Here is a 13,853-nt window from a genome sequence, read left to right as displayed (position 1 = left end):
CTGAACATTTCACTTTGTCTCTGCACATTATTTCTCCATTGTGCAACAAGCCAATGTTGAAGTGACTGCACAGTGGTTCTACAGTCTGATTTTAGAAACAGATTTTAGAAACAGTAGATGCTGTACAACATTTGACACAAGGACACAGATGTGATGCCAGCCCACTCTAACAGGCCTCCTTGAAGAACCTTAAACTGTCCAAGAAATGTCTTGTCTTAAACTTCAGTTGAGGTAAACGTCAGCCTCCTTGAGGACTTCCTCTTTTTGCTGGAAGTAGTCTCTGAACCAGGAAATGTGTTCCTTCTTCTGCTGGACTGTCAGATAAGGGTTTCTGGACAGACCGGCCACCACCAGGTCCATGAAGTGACGCACTGGTCCCTGGCGGGGGAAACCCTCCTCCAAGTGTTTGTCTAAGAAGATGTGCTCGTGGAAAGACACGCTGGCTTCCTCCTCAAGACCTAACATGCAGCAAGATGACACCGTCAGAGCAGTTCCTCAGCCAAAACTGATTGTTTGTCAGTTGTCTATTAACTTAACTAGAATACAATCATTACTCACCAGCTTCATTGTTGATTGGGTACTGCCACATTTTTCCTTCTTTGGTCCACTGGATCATTTCCTCAAGCCCGTCGCGGGGCATTTGGTTGGTTGACTGAGACAAGCGATGAGCAAAATCCATGTCCCATAGAGTGGGCCGAGCTAAAAATATAAAAGCAGCATTATGGGTAGATGTCCAGATGAAGTCAAAACCAAAAGCTTTTGCAATGAGGCGTTAAATTTGTTAAGAAGAGACATCCCACACCCTAAAGATATTTCTAAGCACCAAAAATAATCTGGACAAATAACACCATAAATCATCCACTGTAAGCAAACACAGGCTGTGGTCCAATGGTCTTTTCTGCGTAGGAAGGTTCTTAACCGAGTGAAATGACGCAGAAGTATCTAAGTATATAAGAGCATAAGAGCTGGTCAAGTTCTCTAAATGCTAAGGAAGGTGCTTCAATGCTTCCTTTCTTATCCTCTTTAGCATAGCATACATTGGACTATCCTTTACAAAAGGAAAGGAAATGATGCCGTCCCACAATTCCTAGCGGCAGCAACATTTACGTGACACATCACTGTAGTTTCACCATTTAAGACCAGTGACAATATAATAATGACAGAGCAAAGAGCTGTTGTTTGCTTGTGATCCAATACAGAACTTATTGAAATCCTTGTATGACTGGCTGAGCTCCAAATCCATAAATATAGATTTCTTCTTTTTCAAATTTATTCAGATTAGAGAAATCTTGAAGAACAAACATATTTCACTTCTAGGTAAAATTATCATCATCATAACAAAATACTATACAGATAAATGTCATTTTGCTGAAACTTCCCATATCGTGGAATTAAAAATGATTTTTCTCTATTCAGCAAATCCATTAAAAAGTTGAAAAGGTCAAAAGCACCCATGACAGAAAAACTCTATACTTCTGTAGAAACAGAATTTACTGTAGCCGCTTGGTCAGTTCCTTATCTTATTTAATTATTGTTTTGATGGCTCAACTTTTCTCTTTTTATGGCATTATATATTTAACATTTAATAACATTTCTATCCTGTTTGCTTTTGTCTTCAACGATATCAACAATTGTTGTTGTCACTTCGTATGAATAATTGATGTTAAACGTTGGCTAGACCATGTAGAAACTGAAAACATCTTTTATTAGGAGGTATGGTTCCATTTTACTCAGGAAACCTTACTTGAATTAAATGCTACAGCACTGATTTTTATCACTGTTGTCTTCTCCTTGTGTTGTAAATAAAGTTGGTTTAAGAAAAAAACAGAGCAGAGTCAAGAGAAAGTGCTGAGGAAAAAACATAGGATTTTTTGTCTATCCGCAAATAGTCACAATAATAATAGAATTAAATGATAAAATCTGAATTCTTTATTACCAACTGCTGACTCAGCTCCATCTTCATCAGAAGAGGCGGAGAAGATGTTAAGTCTTTTCCCTAAGAACAAGTATCTCCTAAAAAATAAAACACACATTAAACACACGGTCCATCTCAAAAACTATCTAAGTAAAGATGTGCTAAAAGTATTTACCTTCTCCGAACTCCTTCCAGCTCAGCCGTGATTCCTCTGTCATGTGTGTATCCTCGCCCGTCGTCATCAAACCGGATCTGATTCGCCGGCCAGGCATTCTGTCGGTTTGGGTTCTTTCCTACTTTCATGTCAGCGATAATTACTCTGAGAAAATATTGTCGGTTTAATGGTTATTATGTGTGGAATTTTCAATTGCACAGAATGAAAAAAGCTGAAAAGACTGTCACAGTGAATTTAAATATTGATTTTACTGGAAGCACATAATGGACTCATACCCGAGGTTGTTCATGTCGCCTTTCTTCTGAGCCTCAGAGACGGCCTCGTGCTGCCTCAGCTGCCTGAGCAGCTCAGACTCAGCCTGGCTGCGGTTAGGTAAAGTGGATGCAGCGGCAGATGCTGCTGCAACCAGTTCAGGATCCAGTGTCTTACTAAAAAAACAGAGTGCAGAGAGGCTGGAATCAGTGGAGGAAGAGAGACCAGGCTTCAGATACACTCCCAAGATTAAGGTGTTTACTAAATAACTGCTGCTGTTACTGCAGCTTTTGAAACCGCTGACCATGTGATTTTAAGTGAACGTCTTAAGCATTGGGTTAACATCAGGTACAGCTTTCAATGTTTCAAATAGGACATTCTGGGGATTTTAAATTCTCCACCTCTAATTTTGAGGAAGTCCCTCAAGAATCAGCCTCAATCCCTTATTATTATATTATTTTTATACTTACTTATATTCTCCAATGCAGAAATCTGGATATTATTTTTGACAATAAAGTTAACATTAATCAACAGGTGAAGTGAGCTGTCCTATCGTGCTTTCTGCAACTTTGAAACATCTCAAAAACGCTTATCTGCTAAAAATCTGGAAACTGCGGCACCCCTGTAGCTCAGTTGGCAGAGCATGCGCTCCATATACCGAGGCGGCTACCAGTTCAACTCCCACCTACAGCCCACATTACTGCATGTTATCCCCTCTCTAAACCCTTTCCTGTCATATCCTCAGCCGTCTCTATCAATTAACAGCAAAAACGCCCAAAAATTTGTGTTTAAAAAAAAAAAAAAGAATCTGGAAACTATCATCCACGCTGTCATTATACCACATCTAAACTATTCTTACAAACTGTATTTCTGTCTTACTCAATACAAACTGTCCAAACTTCAACTACTTCAAATTGCTGCAGCAACACTACTTACTTGCCATTTTTACTGTATCAATTCTACTTTACTATGTAATTATTAATGTTATTATCATGTAATCTATTGTACAATTTCTTTTATTTAATGCCTTTGCAAAGCACTTTGTAAGCTGCATATATAAAGTTAATATTTATTGATATTGATATTCATATTATTATTATCATTATAGCTAATGTTGTAAAAAAGTGGAAAACTGAAAGACCCGATGAATAACCCCCGCTCACCTCTGTGATGAAGCCTCCTCTGTAGCCTGCTGAAACATGCTGATGGTGCTCTCCATAGCTGCTGGCTTCGGCATGGGGGCAGACTCAAAACTTTGCTTCACTTTTAAGTTTTTGAGCTTCCTCTTATTAGTTACTTCCACCTTCATGGCTCCAAGAAGGTCGAGGAGACTCTCTTTCCCACTTTTTGCTGCATCAGTCTTCACTTGTTTCGGTGTTGCTATAACCTGTTCAGTTTTAACCTCCGCCTGCTGCTGCGTGGCACTTCCATCAACTGTCTTTAACACCACTGGCTCCTCGCTTGGTTCGGCCATCTTGATGACTTTGCTGTCATCTTCGGCTTTTTGAGCAACGAAAGTTGGAGGTTGTGTTGGCTCAGCCTCTTTATTTGCATTTGATCTGTCGTCTTGATTCGAGGAGGTAACATCGTTTTTCTTTTCACAATGTCTGATTGAACTTGTGCTGAGGGGTCTGACTCCACCTCCATTTGCAGCCCTATGTTGGAGCAAAACAAAGTTCAGAATTCATCATCATTATAGTGGTTAAGATTATTACAATATTCAATACTAAGGTATGACAATCATTATTAGGCGTGGGCAATACTGTCATAAATTAACATCATGACTAGTGGCAAACAGATTAATCGGTCAGACTATCTGGCATTTTGCAGTAACTGAGTCCTGCAGTAATAAGTAAGGGAATATTAGATTTCAAAGGAGTAATAAGTAAAAAATAACTGATTACACTTCATGAGTTAAATCTGTTACAATCAACACATTTCTCTTAAATGTCAGCAAATCTAATCTAAAACTGTTGCTGGCAGCATAACCCAATGTATTTTTCCGCTTCATTAATTAATAAATGACTTAAATGACTTTTTAAAGTTTTGATAGCAGCATTGTTGGCATTCAGCTGCCCTGCTCTCTAAATATTGGCACCGGCCATTAAAAGACCCATATTGATAAATCACTAATCATGACATTTTCTGCAACATGACATCTTAATGATACAGAACACTGAAAAATATTTCATTACTAACTGCAGAAACAGACACATCATTGTTTATACCTCACATCGCAAAGAGGTCACAAGAGCTGAGAGGAAAAATATTGTGATCTTTTAGTGAATACCTCTTCTCCAACAAAAGTAGAAAATATGCTTTCCTAACTTCGTATACATGAAAAGTATGATGCTGTCCACACACAAAATATAAAGTTAGCATACTGATCACTCTACATAACAGTCTGTGAACCTGTACATGTTGGGAAGAGGAGACCACAGTAACTTTTAAATCAATTAAACTGTTACACTGTCTGTCAGTAGGATGCTATGAGCCTTTCTCCCAAGGTGATGGATGGGATCCTCTTCCCTTAATTCATATAGTTTTACAGTTGTACTTCATATACATGTTACCATGGAAACGACCTGCCAATGATGACGAAGGGTCAATCAAAAAATGTCCCGCCCCATCAGTGCAGGTTTGGTAAGCTAATAGCTATATCCGTCCCTTCCACACCTGCTATTGAAAAAAGTTATTTCCAGTGTACATATTTGTCAAATGTAAAACATTTTGTCAACCTCGTCTTCAACAAAAATACATCACTGACTGAACAACCCAGTAAGCAGCTGCCGTTAACTGATCAATCTGTGTTTCATAAGTCACAGTCAGTTTAGTAACTCACCTAAACACTGGAGCAGCAGCCTTGTCACATTTAGCTAACAAAACACACGACTCGTTCACATTAACTGAAGCCGCGGACACAGTCCTGAAGAAAAATCTATACATGATTGCTTCTTGCAATGTCCTTCCACGTTCCTGACATTTATCTCCGTTGCAACAAAATAAGAGCACCCCTGTAAACTCGAGGACAACATTGGTTCCGGGTGTAGAATCGTGGTATAAAGTCAGGATACTGGCATTATCCGTAACTGGCATTCACTTCAGGTATCGTGTGAAAATATGCAACTGTGGTATTGGTTATTTGCCATTTAAAGCACGTTTTATCCACGCAAAGTGATTATAACAACTTATGTTTCAGCTTTTATAAAGTCCTCAATTATAGTCTCGCGATATCACAACCGGAACGTCACTCAAAATGGCGATGGAATACAAGCGCTAATTCACGAAAGGAGGTCTCCGCTGCAATCCGCGAATTAGTTTGTTATTTATATCGAGAGATGGATATTCGCAGAGAACAGTTAGCTTTGCGAAGTAATTATTGTTGCAAATCTCAACATTGACGGTTTTTTATTCGTATAAGTTCCTGCTTCAACTCAGAAAGGAGAGGGAAACTTCACACAGGTAAAAACGTCAACGGAAGCTAAGTTACTAGCATTCAAGCTAACATACAGCAAATTTAGCTCACTGTAAGTTCATATTGAAGCGATATGCAATTCATAAGTGTCTTAAAATTAACGCGGTTTATAATTTATTTTTTCTGCAGTTTTTGTATTCAAATGAATATACTGCAGCTTGGTTGCTGTATATAGTTAGCTGGATGTTTATTTCGTCAGAGTGGATAACCCGCTTTCTGTGGAGCTCACTGTGTTTGTTTACACACATGAAGTATAAAACCCCCTCTAAAAATGTATTCATGCTTCAGTTAACAGCCTTTGACATGTTACATTGTTTTACAACTCTAAATCGGAGTGGATGTAATTAGCATTTCTGACTCTGATAACAGAAAAGACTTCTTATTGCCAATCTGTACATATTAGGTACAGATTAAATCTTACGTACGTACGTATCTCCTTCAAGTCGATATATAAAGCTTAATTCATTTACTTTTGAAATTACTGCCTTCCGTCTGTGCGGACAGGACCGTGTTAGATGAGAACATCTTGACACTCCTGATCTTCTTGATTAAACTTTTGTCAATGAAGATAATGAACTGCAGTTTTCAAGTTTTGCCACAAATATCGTGAAATTAAATTTTCATCCCATCACATGCCGCCTGGCAAACACCAACTGTGATGCCATGTAATGTTTTTTTTAAATATTGGCTTTATTTTTGTCAGCTTTATGTGCATGTCATCATCCCCTTAAAGCTGCAGTTAAACACTCAGGCTGCAGCTGTTGTTTGCACAGTGTCTCCTACCTCAGTCATGGAAATCTGCAGTTCCTTCAGTGATGAGATTGGCCTCTTTAGTGGTGATGCCAGCCTGTTCAAGCCAGATGTATACTGTATACCCGTAGCTGTAGATAATGTCTATAGAAGTAAACTAGATGCTGTTTATAATGTTAACTGAAGCATTACATAACTATGTCAGCACTGCCAATAATATGTCAAGATATTGTGATCATTGGCACTGAACCATTAAAAATTTGTAAAACTGAAAATCTGTGTGAATTAATCTTTTTTTGGTGTGAGGTGATATTCACAGACTTCTGTACTTGTATTTGCTAGCCATGGCGGAGGAGCGTCGGCAGAAGCAGTGCTCGGTCGTCCTACCCACAGAGTCCATGAAAGCCATGGCAGAGTCTGTGGGAGTGGGACAGTTACAGGAGGAAAGCTGCGTAGCCCTAAGTGAAGAAGTCAGCTACAGAATAAAAGAAATTGCACAGGTAAATCACTGATGATTGAAACAGATATTTTGTTGATAAATCTGTAATTAGAGTGAAATTACATTGTTGAATGTTATTTGTTATATAATATATATACATATAAAAGCTTTATTTTTTTATTCTGTTTGGTCTCTTTTCTTTCTCACTTTCACACAGGATGCTCTTAAATTTATGCATCATGGGAAGAGACGTAAATTAACCACCAGTGACATAGATAATGCTCTCAAACTAAAAAATGTGGAGGTAAGAGGAAACTTCGAAACTTAAATCTGAAGAAAACTATTTTTATTGCTTTATCAAACTTGATTGATGTTATTCAGAGGAAAGCACAAAGTGGGTCTTCTGATCTGGTGTATTCAAGTAAATTACTCTCGTTGTAGCCCCTGTATGGCTTCCAGTCGCAAGAGTTTATCCCTTTTCGCTTTGCAAGTGGTGGTGGAAGAGAACTTCATTTCTATGAGGAAAAGGAAGTTGACCTCAGTGACATTATCAACACGCCGCTCCCCAGAGTTCCACTAGATGTGTCTCTCAAAGGTACCTAAATAATAGATACTACATGACATTACACTCCAGGATATTGTATTGTCTTGCTTATACATTGTGCTTGTTTCTTATTCGACAGCCCACTGGTTAAGTATTGAAGGGGTGCAGCCTGCTATTCCAGAAAATCCACCACCAGGTGAATCTTGTTTACATTTTCTTCTCTCAAAACACACAAAAAATACCTGGAGGAAAAACTTATAATTTGTTTTTATTTACTGCATTTCAGCACCAAAAGAGCAGCAAAAGGTTGAATCTACAGAGCCCCTCAAAGTGGTCAAACCTGGTCAGGAGGAGGAGGGTACAATTCAAAGCAAGGGTCAAGGGGCAACAGCTACAGATGGCAAAGGTCAGTAATCTTGTCTTATAATAATTTTTTTAAACCTACTTTGCTTCCCTCTTCCCTCCATAATTCTGTTTGATTATGTATGTCTCCTTCATCCTCCATGTTTATATCTGTCTTTTTCAGGAAAGGAGAAGGGTCTTATACGGTTGAAGCCACGCAGCACTCACGAGCTGTCTGTGGAACAGCAGCTCTACTACAAGGAAATCACAGAAGCATGTGTTGGCTCCTGTGAAGCTAAGAGAGCTGTAAGTCCTGCCTGTCTGTCTCTGTAATTGATTTATTTCATGCATAATGCTGATTAATAGCATAACATGCTTTTTCTCGTTTTTCTGAGGCAAGAATTACATTTTAATTAATAAGCTATGATAAGTAAACACATGGCAACACTTTGCGGCTAACAGGAAATTGGTGGTTACAGAATTCTGTCATGTTATTAAATAGCTGTTTTAACCTTGTTTGTATGGACTGTAACCACCAAAATGTAATAATAATAATTGTAGTAGAAATTCTGAAGAATGGTTCACTCAGACACTGAAGAAGAGTTCGGGAGTCCCAGATGACTTACACAGGAGTATTTAATGAAGCTCGATCGAGGAGAATGCAGATTAGCAATACACTGAGAATATTGTGACTGCCAACCCAATTCTGAAGGTTACTTCTCGAGTGAAGGTATTTAACTGTCCATTCGCTGGAATTTGACACGCCACCATGTATGGGCCTGATGTGTCTGTCTATGTGTACACAAATTCTATTGGGCATAAGTGCAAAACAAGAAGCTATGCATACCTCTTTGCTCTAAATCACCGTATCTGTCGGCCTTGCTCATGTATTGTGCCCTGCTAGAGAATGTGGAGACAGTCTGTCTGCCCGATAAGCCACAACCTTGGGACCTCAGTAGAAAGTATCTGGGGGATGCACTACTCTCCTACTTGTGCAGCTGTGGACTGTAGTTGTGCAGAGTGACCAACTACTAGTGTGCCTGTTCAGGTTAGATGACCTATGACTGGACCCTTCACGACTGCATTGTCACCCATATAAAGAGACTCAGGGAACATTGTAAGAGCTAGTGAGGCAAGTGAGGCAAATTCCACAACAACAATAATAATAATAATAATAATAGTAATACTAATACTACTACTACTACGACTAATAATTAATAATTATTATTATTAATATCAATTAGTTAAGTGTCACATAATTTGATATTTCTGTTTTAATTTGATTCTGTATTTAGTTTTGTAAATACAGAAGCAATTTATTTCCCCAAAGTTATTTATTTCTGTATTTTCTTGTAACATTTCGTTATGCATTTCTGCTTCATTATGCAATTGAGGGGGGTGTCATGTCATGGGGTCAGTATTGGTCAGTCGATATCTGAGTGCATACATTGACTATACATGCCTTGTTGTTCTTTTCATTTCACTTCTGTTTTCTAAATGTTTCCTCTTGTCTTATTCAGGAAGCATTACAGAGCATTGCTACAGATCCTGGACTGTATCAGATGCTTCCAAGATTCAGCACATTTATCTCTGAAGGAGTGAGCATATTTTCCACTTTCTTTAATGCTCTAAAACATTACTCACCTCATATAAAATACCTAAGCATATCTCTGCCAAAAGCACTAACCGTGTTCTCTCCTCAAAGGTTCGTGTAAATGTGGTGCAAAACAACTTGGCTCTTCTGATTTATCTAATGCGGATGGTCAAAGCTCTGATGGATAACCCAACTCTGTATTTGGAGAAATACGTGAGTGAAGAAAACAAACAAAATGTTGGATTATTTTTTGAAGGTCATAATTTCAGCCCTTAAATTCTAATGTTACATTTTTTCTATCTGTAGCTGCATGAACTCATTCCAGCAGTGGTGACGTGTATTGTGAGTAAGCAGCTGTGTTTGCGACCAGATGTTGACAACCACTGGGCTTTACGAGACTTTGCTGCTCGTCTCATGGCCCAGAGTTGTAAAACCTTCAGTACTACAACCAACAATATCCAGTCCCGTATTACCAAGACTTTTACTAAGGTGGGTATTTGTGTTGTATATTTTGTTCCCAAAAATATAAAGGTAAACATATGTACAGAATGTATACATACATAGTCCATGCTGTGACATGAAATATTTTGAAATTGAACGTTTGCAAAATGCTTGATAAGTCAAACAAGGCACCAAAATTTTCCTTTTGCCTTGTTTGACATCATACAACCTTTAATTAAGGTTTATGATCATTTGAAATTTTAATGATTGATAATTTCACTTATCAAATAACCAAGTTCTCTGGCCCAAAAAAGAGAAACCAAATTCTTATTAATGTTTGCAGCAAATCAGAAAAATGACCGTTGAGATCTTATCACAGTTTTGACTCAAGGATTGGATGAGTTTTTGGATAAGCAAATAAGATGTCAAGGTTAAATCAATTAAAAAGTGTGCTGGTTTGGCTCTAATATAACCATGTGTCTTCACTGATAATCACCAAAGGCTGCATATAATGATCTGTAAAAAAAATACACGCATAAAAAGAAATATATAAATAAATAAATGATAAAATCTTTATACTGCCTATGGTAGACACCATTCGGTACTTTACCAGTATTTTTTCTTCTCATCACCGCCTACTTGCAACATCCAGTGTATCAGAAGAAAAATTACAATACTTTGTAGCTTACTGTCCATTATATATTTTTAAAAAAGAATTTGAAAATGTCATTTGCAGTTGTCAGGCCAGAAAACAAGTGAAGACTCAGTAGTCTAACATTGGCACAGCTGTCAGTGTAAAAAATGTCACATTTGTCACGGAGCTAAAACTAATACTGAATTACGTTAAATGTTTGTCAAATGAGTTTGTGTCTGTTTATATGAGTCATAAGGAATAATTGATGATCTTTCAGTAGGAGTAGATGTTTTTTTAGAAGATTTAGTAGATGTTTAGTTTGGTTCCATTAAATTTAACAATACATTGATGTAGCACAGCAACGTGCCCTGAATCCACACAGGACTTTGAGCTCCACCAACATTAGCGTACTTTTAGTTGCAAAAGGGAATTAACATGTTATCAAATCAGTCAACTTGTGTAACTGATATTAAACCAGACCAACCTGTTTCCTCAGAGTTGGTTGGATGACAAAACCCAGTGGACGACCCGTTACGGCTGCATTGCTGGACTTGCTGAACTAGGACCTGATGTGAGTGTGATTCTATTTTCTTCAGGATTTATCTTTTTTACTTTTGTCATCAACACCAACCTCTTGATTTTGTCCTTCTACAGGTGATAAAGACGTTGATCCTTCCTCGGCTTTCTGTAGAGGGTGCTCGCATCAAAGCAGTGATGGAAGGACCAGTGGTCTCCAATATCGATAAGATTGGAGCTGACCACGTTCAAAGCCTCTTACTGGTAATAAATGAAGTTCTTTGATTATTATAAGTAGACAGTTTCATGCATATTAAAGCATCTGAAAAGTAAATAAGTCATGTCACAAAACAACATGACATTCACCAGTACTTCTATGTCATACATACAAATATGTTCTGTTTTCAAAGAAACACTGTGCAAGTGTTATTGCCAAGATCCGCCCTCAACCTGACAATGTGGAGCAGTATCGGACAGACTACGGTTACCTCGGACCCATGCTTTGCTCCCATGTAGTGAAGGCGAGGACTCAAGCAGCATTGCAAGCTCAGCAAGTCAACAGAACCACATTAACAATCACACAGGTACAAAACTACTTGATGGAAATATGTTTGAAGTATTGACAAATGTGAAAAATAACAAAAACGCCATGAAATCATTGATATGAGTCATACAGGCATCACACAACCACTGCAGAACTGACATGTGAGTAAACCAGCTCACAGCTGTTCACTAACGAACGATGACTTGTTTTCTCACAGCCTCGTCCCACCCTCACTGTCTCCCAGAGTGGGTTAAGTGGGTCGGCGGGGCCTCGCACTCCCAGCATCATAAAGGTTCCAAGCTCCCTCACCCTGATGTCCCCTCGACCAGGGACCCCATCACAGCCATCTCCCCCAGCAACAAAGTACATCGTCATGGCAACCAGTGCAGGAGCTGCCTCAACTCAGCAGGTACCTTGACTTCTCTTCAATGTGGTGGAAATCTCCACAGGGTACCATCAATTGCTTATGTATGTGCTTATGGTATGCTCAAAAATTTTAATTTTTTATACATAATACGTAAAGGTGCTATTGATAACATTTAGCCACTAGAGGTCACATTATCCCCAACCTCTCTCATTCCATTTCAGTGGATTCTGTTTAATGATTAATTCAATTTTCAATTCAATTTTTTAGGAAAGTATGTTTCTTAAAGCTCTGTGGATGCATAATCTTTTAAAAGTGATTTGTTTATATAATCAGTAAAACATTTAACCTGTTTATCGCCATCTCAATAAAGCAGTTATAATAATAAAATATAATAAACATGCTGTGATTGGTCGACAACCCATCATTATCGGCGGATATTGGTTCTAAATAGTTTGATCAATGGGTTCTGTAAAATCTGTTTTAGAAGAGATTGTCAGATGATGAAGAGGTAAGTGAAGGCCATGTGTCAAATGAGAATAGATTTCAGCAAGTAAATCTCAGAAGGCAATTTGCTGCACTGCACCTTTGTTAAAATAAATAAGCTTACTTCTACACTGCATGATTTTAATAAATTGATGCTAAAATCATAAGAACATCCAACTCATTTCTACATAAGCAGATGTTTAAAAAATTATATAAAAATATCTTATCAAATTGGTATCAGCAAACTGAACCATGTTTTTGTGCAACAGGTCCTCAAGTACCTCTTTGATAATTTTCAAGTTGTTTTATACTCAAACTCAATATACAGTGTTGTTGAAAGTAAAAAAGGTGATTGGTATCTGCCTATGCTGCTTCCAGCAAACTGTAATTGGCTTCAAAAATCCTGACTGGAGCAACCTTGTATAATGGTGGTGACACTTAACAACAACATATATCTAATGTATAAAACATAATAAAAACGAGCAAAAAAGTGCTAACAATTAAAATGAACACTGACATTATTTCTTTTTATTAGCATGATTGGTGTGAAATCTCACAGGTCTCAGATTTTCTCTATATAAAATCCAGATCTTGGAGTATGAATTTACACCTACTTTTTTGTCCTCCCTTCAGGTAATCACCATCAGCTCTTCCCAGTCAGCCTCACCGGTCACTAGCACTGTTCCCAGCGCCACTTCGACCTTGCAGCCTCTGGTAAAACTAGAGCCTGGCAGCGGCCCTGGACTGACAGGTTCACGACCTCTGCAGAAGTACATAGTGGTGTCTCTGCCCTCATCTGCCTCTTCTTCTTTGGAGAATAAGAGCTCTGTGCTACCATCCTCAATTTCCTCGACCCCACTAGAAACAGGGATGAAGCTAGACAGGTCCGAGTCACCTGGAGCAAGCACACAGTCGCCACACTGAGACTTGTGTAGGTAGTGGAGATTTTTTTTTACCATGTCGGTGCAGCTGAACACACGAGCAGGTTTGTTTGGGCTGAACTTAAAGGGTAAACTCTGGAGTGGTATGAAGGGGAATTTCTGAACTCTTGACTGATGAAGAGCAAATGTGACATTGTAAATATGTTAATGCCCAATTTAAACTGAGGTCCATCTGTGAGCTCTGTAATGTTTCAGCTTATATTCTAATTGATTTCATGTTCTTTTTTACTCTAAAATAAATCAGATTTTGTATGAAATGCTTTATCTGGGTGTGTTTTTTATTTCCATTATTATTTTCAGGAAAAATATTTAGTTCAGATTGCTCAGAAAAGTTTGCTTTATTAAGTGTTTCAACACCAAATATCTGAACACCAGAATACAGTGCCCATAAAATGTATTCACCTCCTTGGATGATTTCCACTTTTGTTGGTTTTATAAATG

The 13,853-nt window shown here is 38.2% G+C and overlaps 2 protein-coding genes across 2 annotated transcripts; one reads left to right on the top strand and one right to left on the bottom strand.

Moving 5' to 3' along the window:
* Window positions 1-190: 190 nt before the first annotated feature.
* mrps31 (mitochondrial ribosomal protein S31) lies at window positions 191-5,363 on the bottom strand. The gene is made up of 7 exons (XM_084731040.1): window positions 5,185-5,363; window positions 3,506-3,997; window positions 2,366-2,518; window positions 2,091-2,234; window positions 1,937-2,013; window positions 559-699; window positions 191-458 (listed from the first exon to the last, which is right to left on the bottom strand). The coding sequence occupies exons 1-7, from the start codon at window positions 5,286-5,288 to the stop codon at window positions 223-225; spliced, it is 1,347 nt and encodes a 448-aa protein (XP_084587166.1). The 5' UTR covers window positions 5,289-5,363; the 3' UTR covers window positions 191-222.
* A 221-nt stretch (window positions 5,364-5,584) lies between these two features.
* taf6 (TAF6 RNA polymerase II, TATA box binding protein (TBP)-associated factor) lies at window positions 5,585-13,669 on the top strand. The gene is made up of 15 exons (XM_084731039.1): window positions 5,585-5,804; window positions 6,910-7,067; window positions 7,224-7,310; window positions 7,448-7,601; window positions 7,690-7,746; window positions 7,837-7,956; window positions 8,077-8,198; window positions 9,413-9,490; window positions 9,598-9,699; window positions 9,793-9,975; window positions 11,058-11,132; window positions 11,216-11,341; window positions 11,488-11,661; window positions 11,839-12,030; window positions 13,105-13,669. Exons 2-15 carry the CDS (start codon window positions 6,912-6,914, stop codon window positions 13,393-13,395), a joined length of 1,917 nt encoding a protein of 638 aa, XP_084587165.1. The 5' UTR covers window positions 5,585-5,804; window positions 6,910-6,911; the 3' UTR covers window positions 13,396-13,669.
* The last annotated feature ends 184 nt before the right edge of the window (window positions 13,670-13,853 follow it).

The sequence above is a fragment of the Lutjanus erythropterus genome, chromosome 11 (genome assembly GCF_056507025.1).
Source record: "Lutjanus erythropterus isolate fLutEry1 chromosome 11, fLutEry1.hap2, whole genome shotgun sequence".
In the NCBI taxonomy this organism is placed as follows: Eukaryota; Metazoa; Chordata; class Actinopteri; order Lutjaniformes; family Lutjanidae; genus Lutjanus; species Lutjanus erythropterus.
This window is presented reverse-complemented; position numbering and strand designations above follow the sequence as displayed.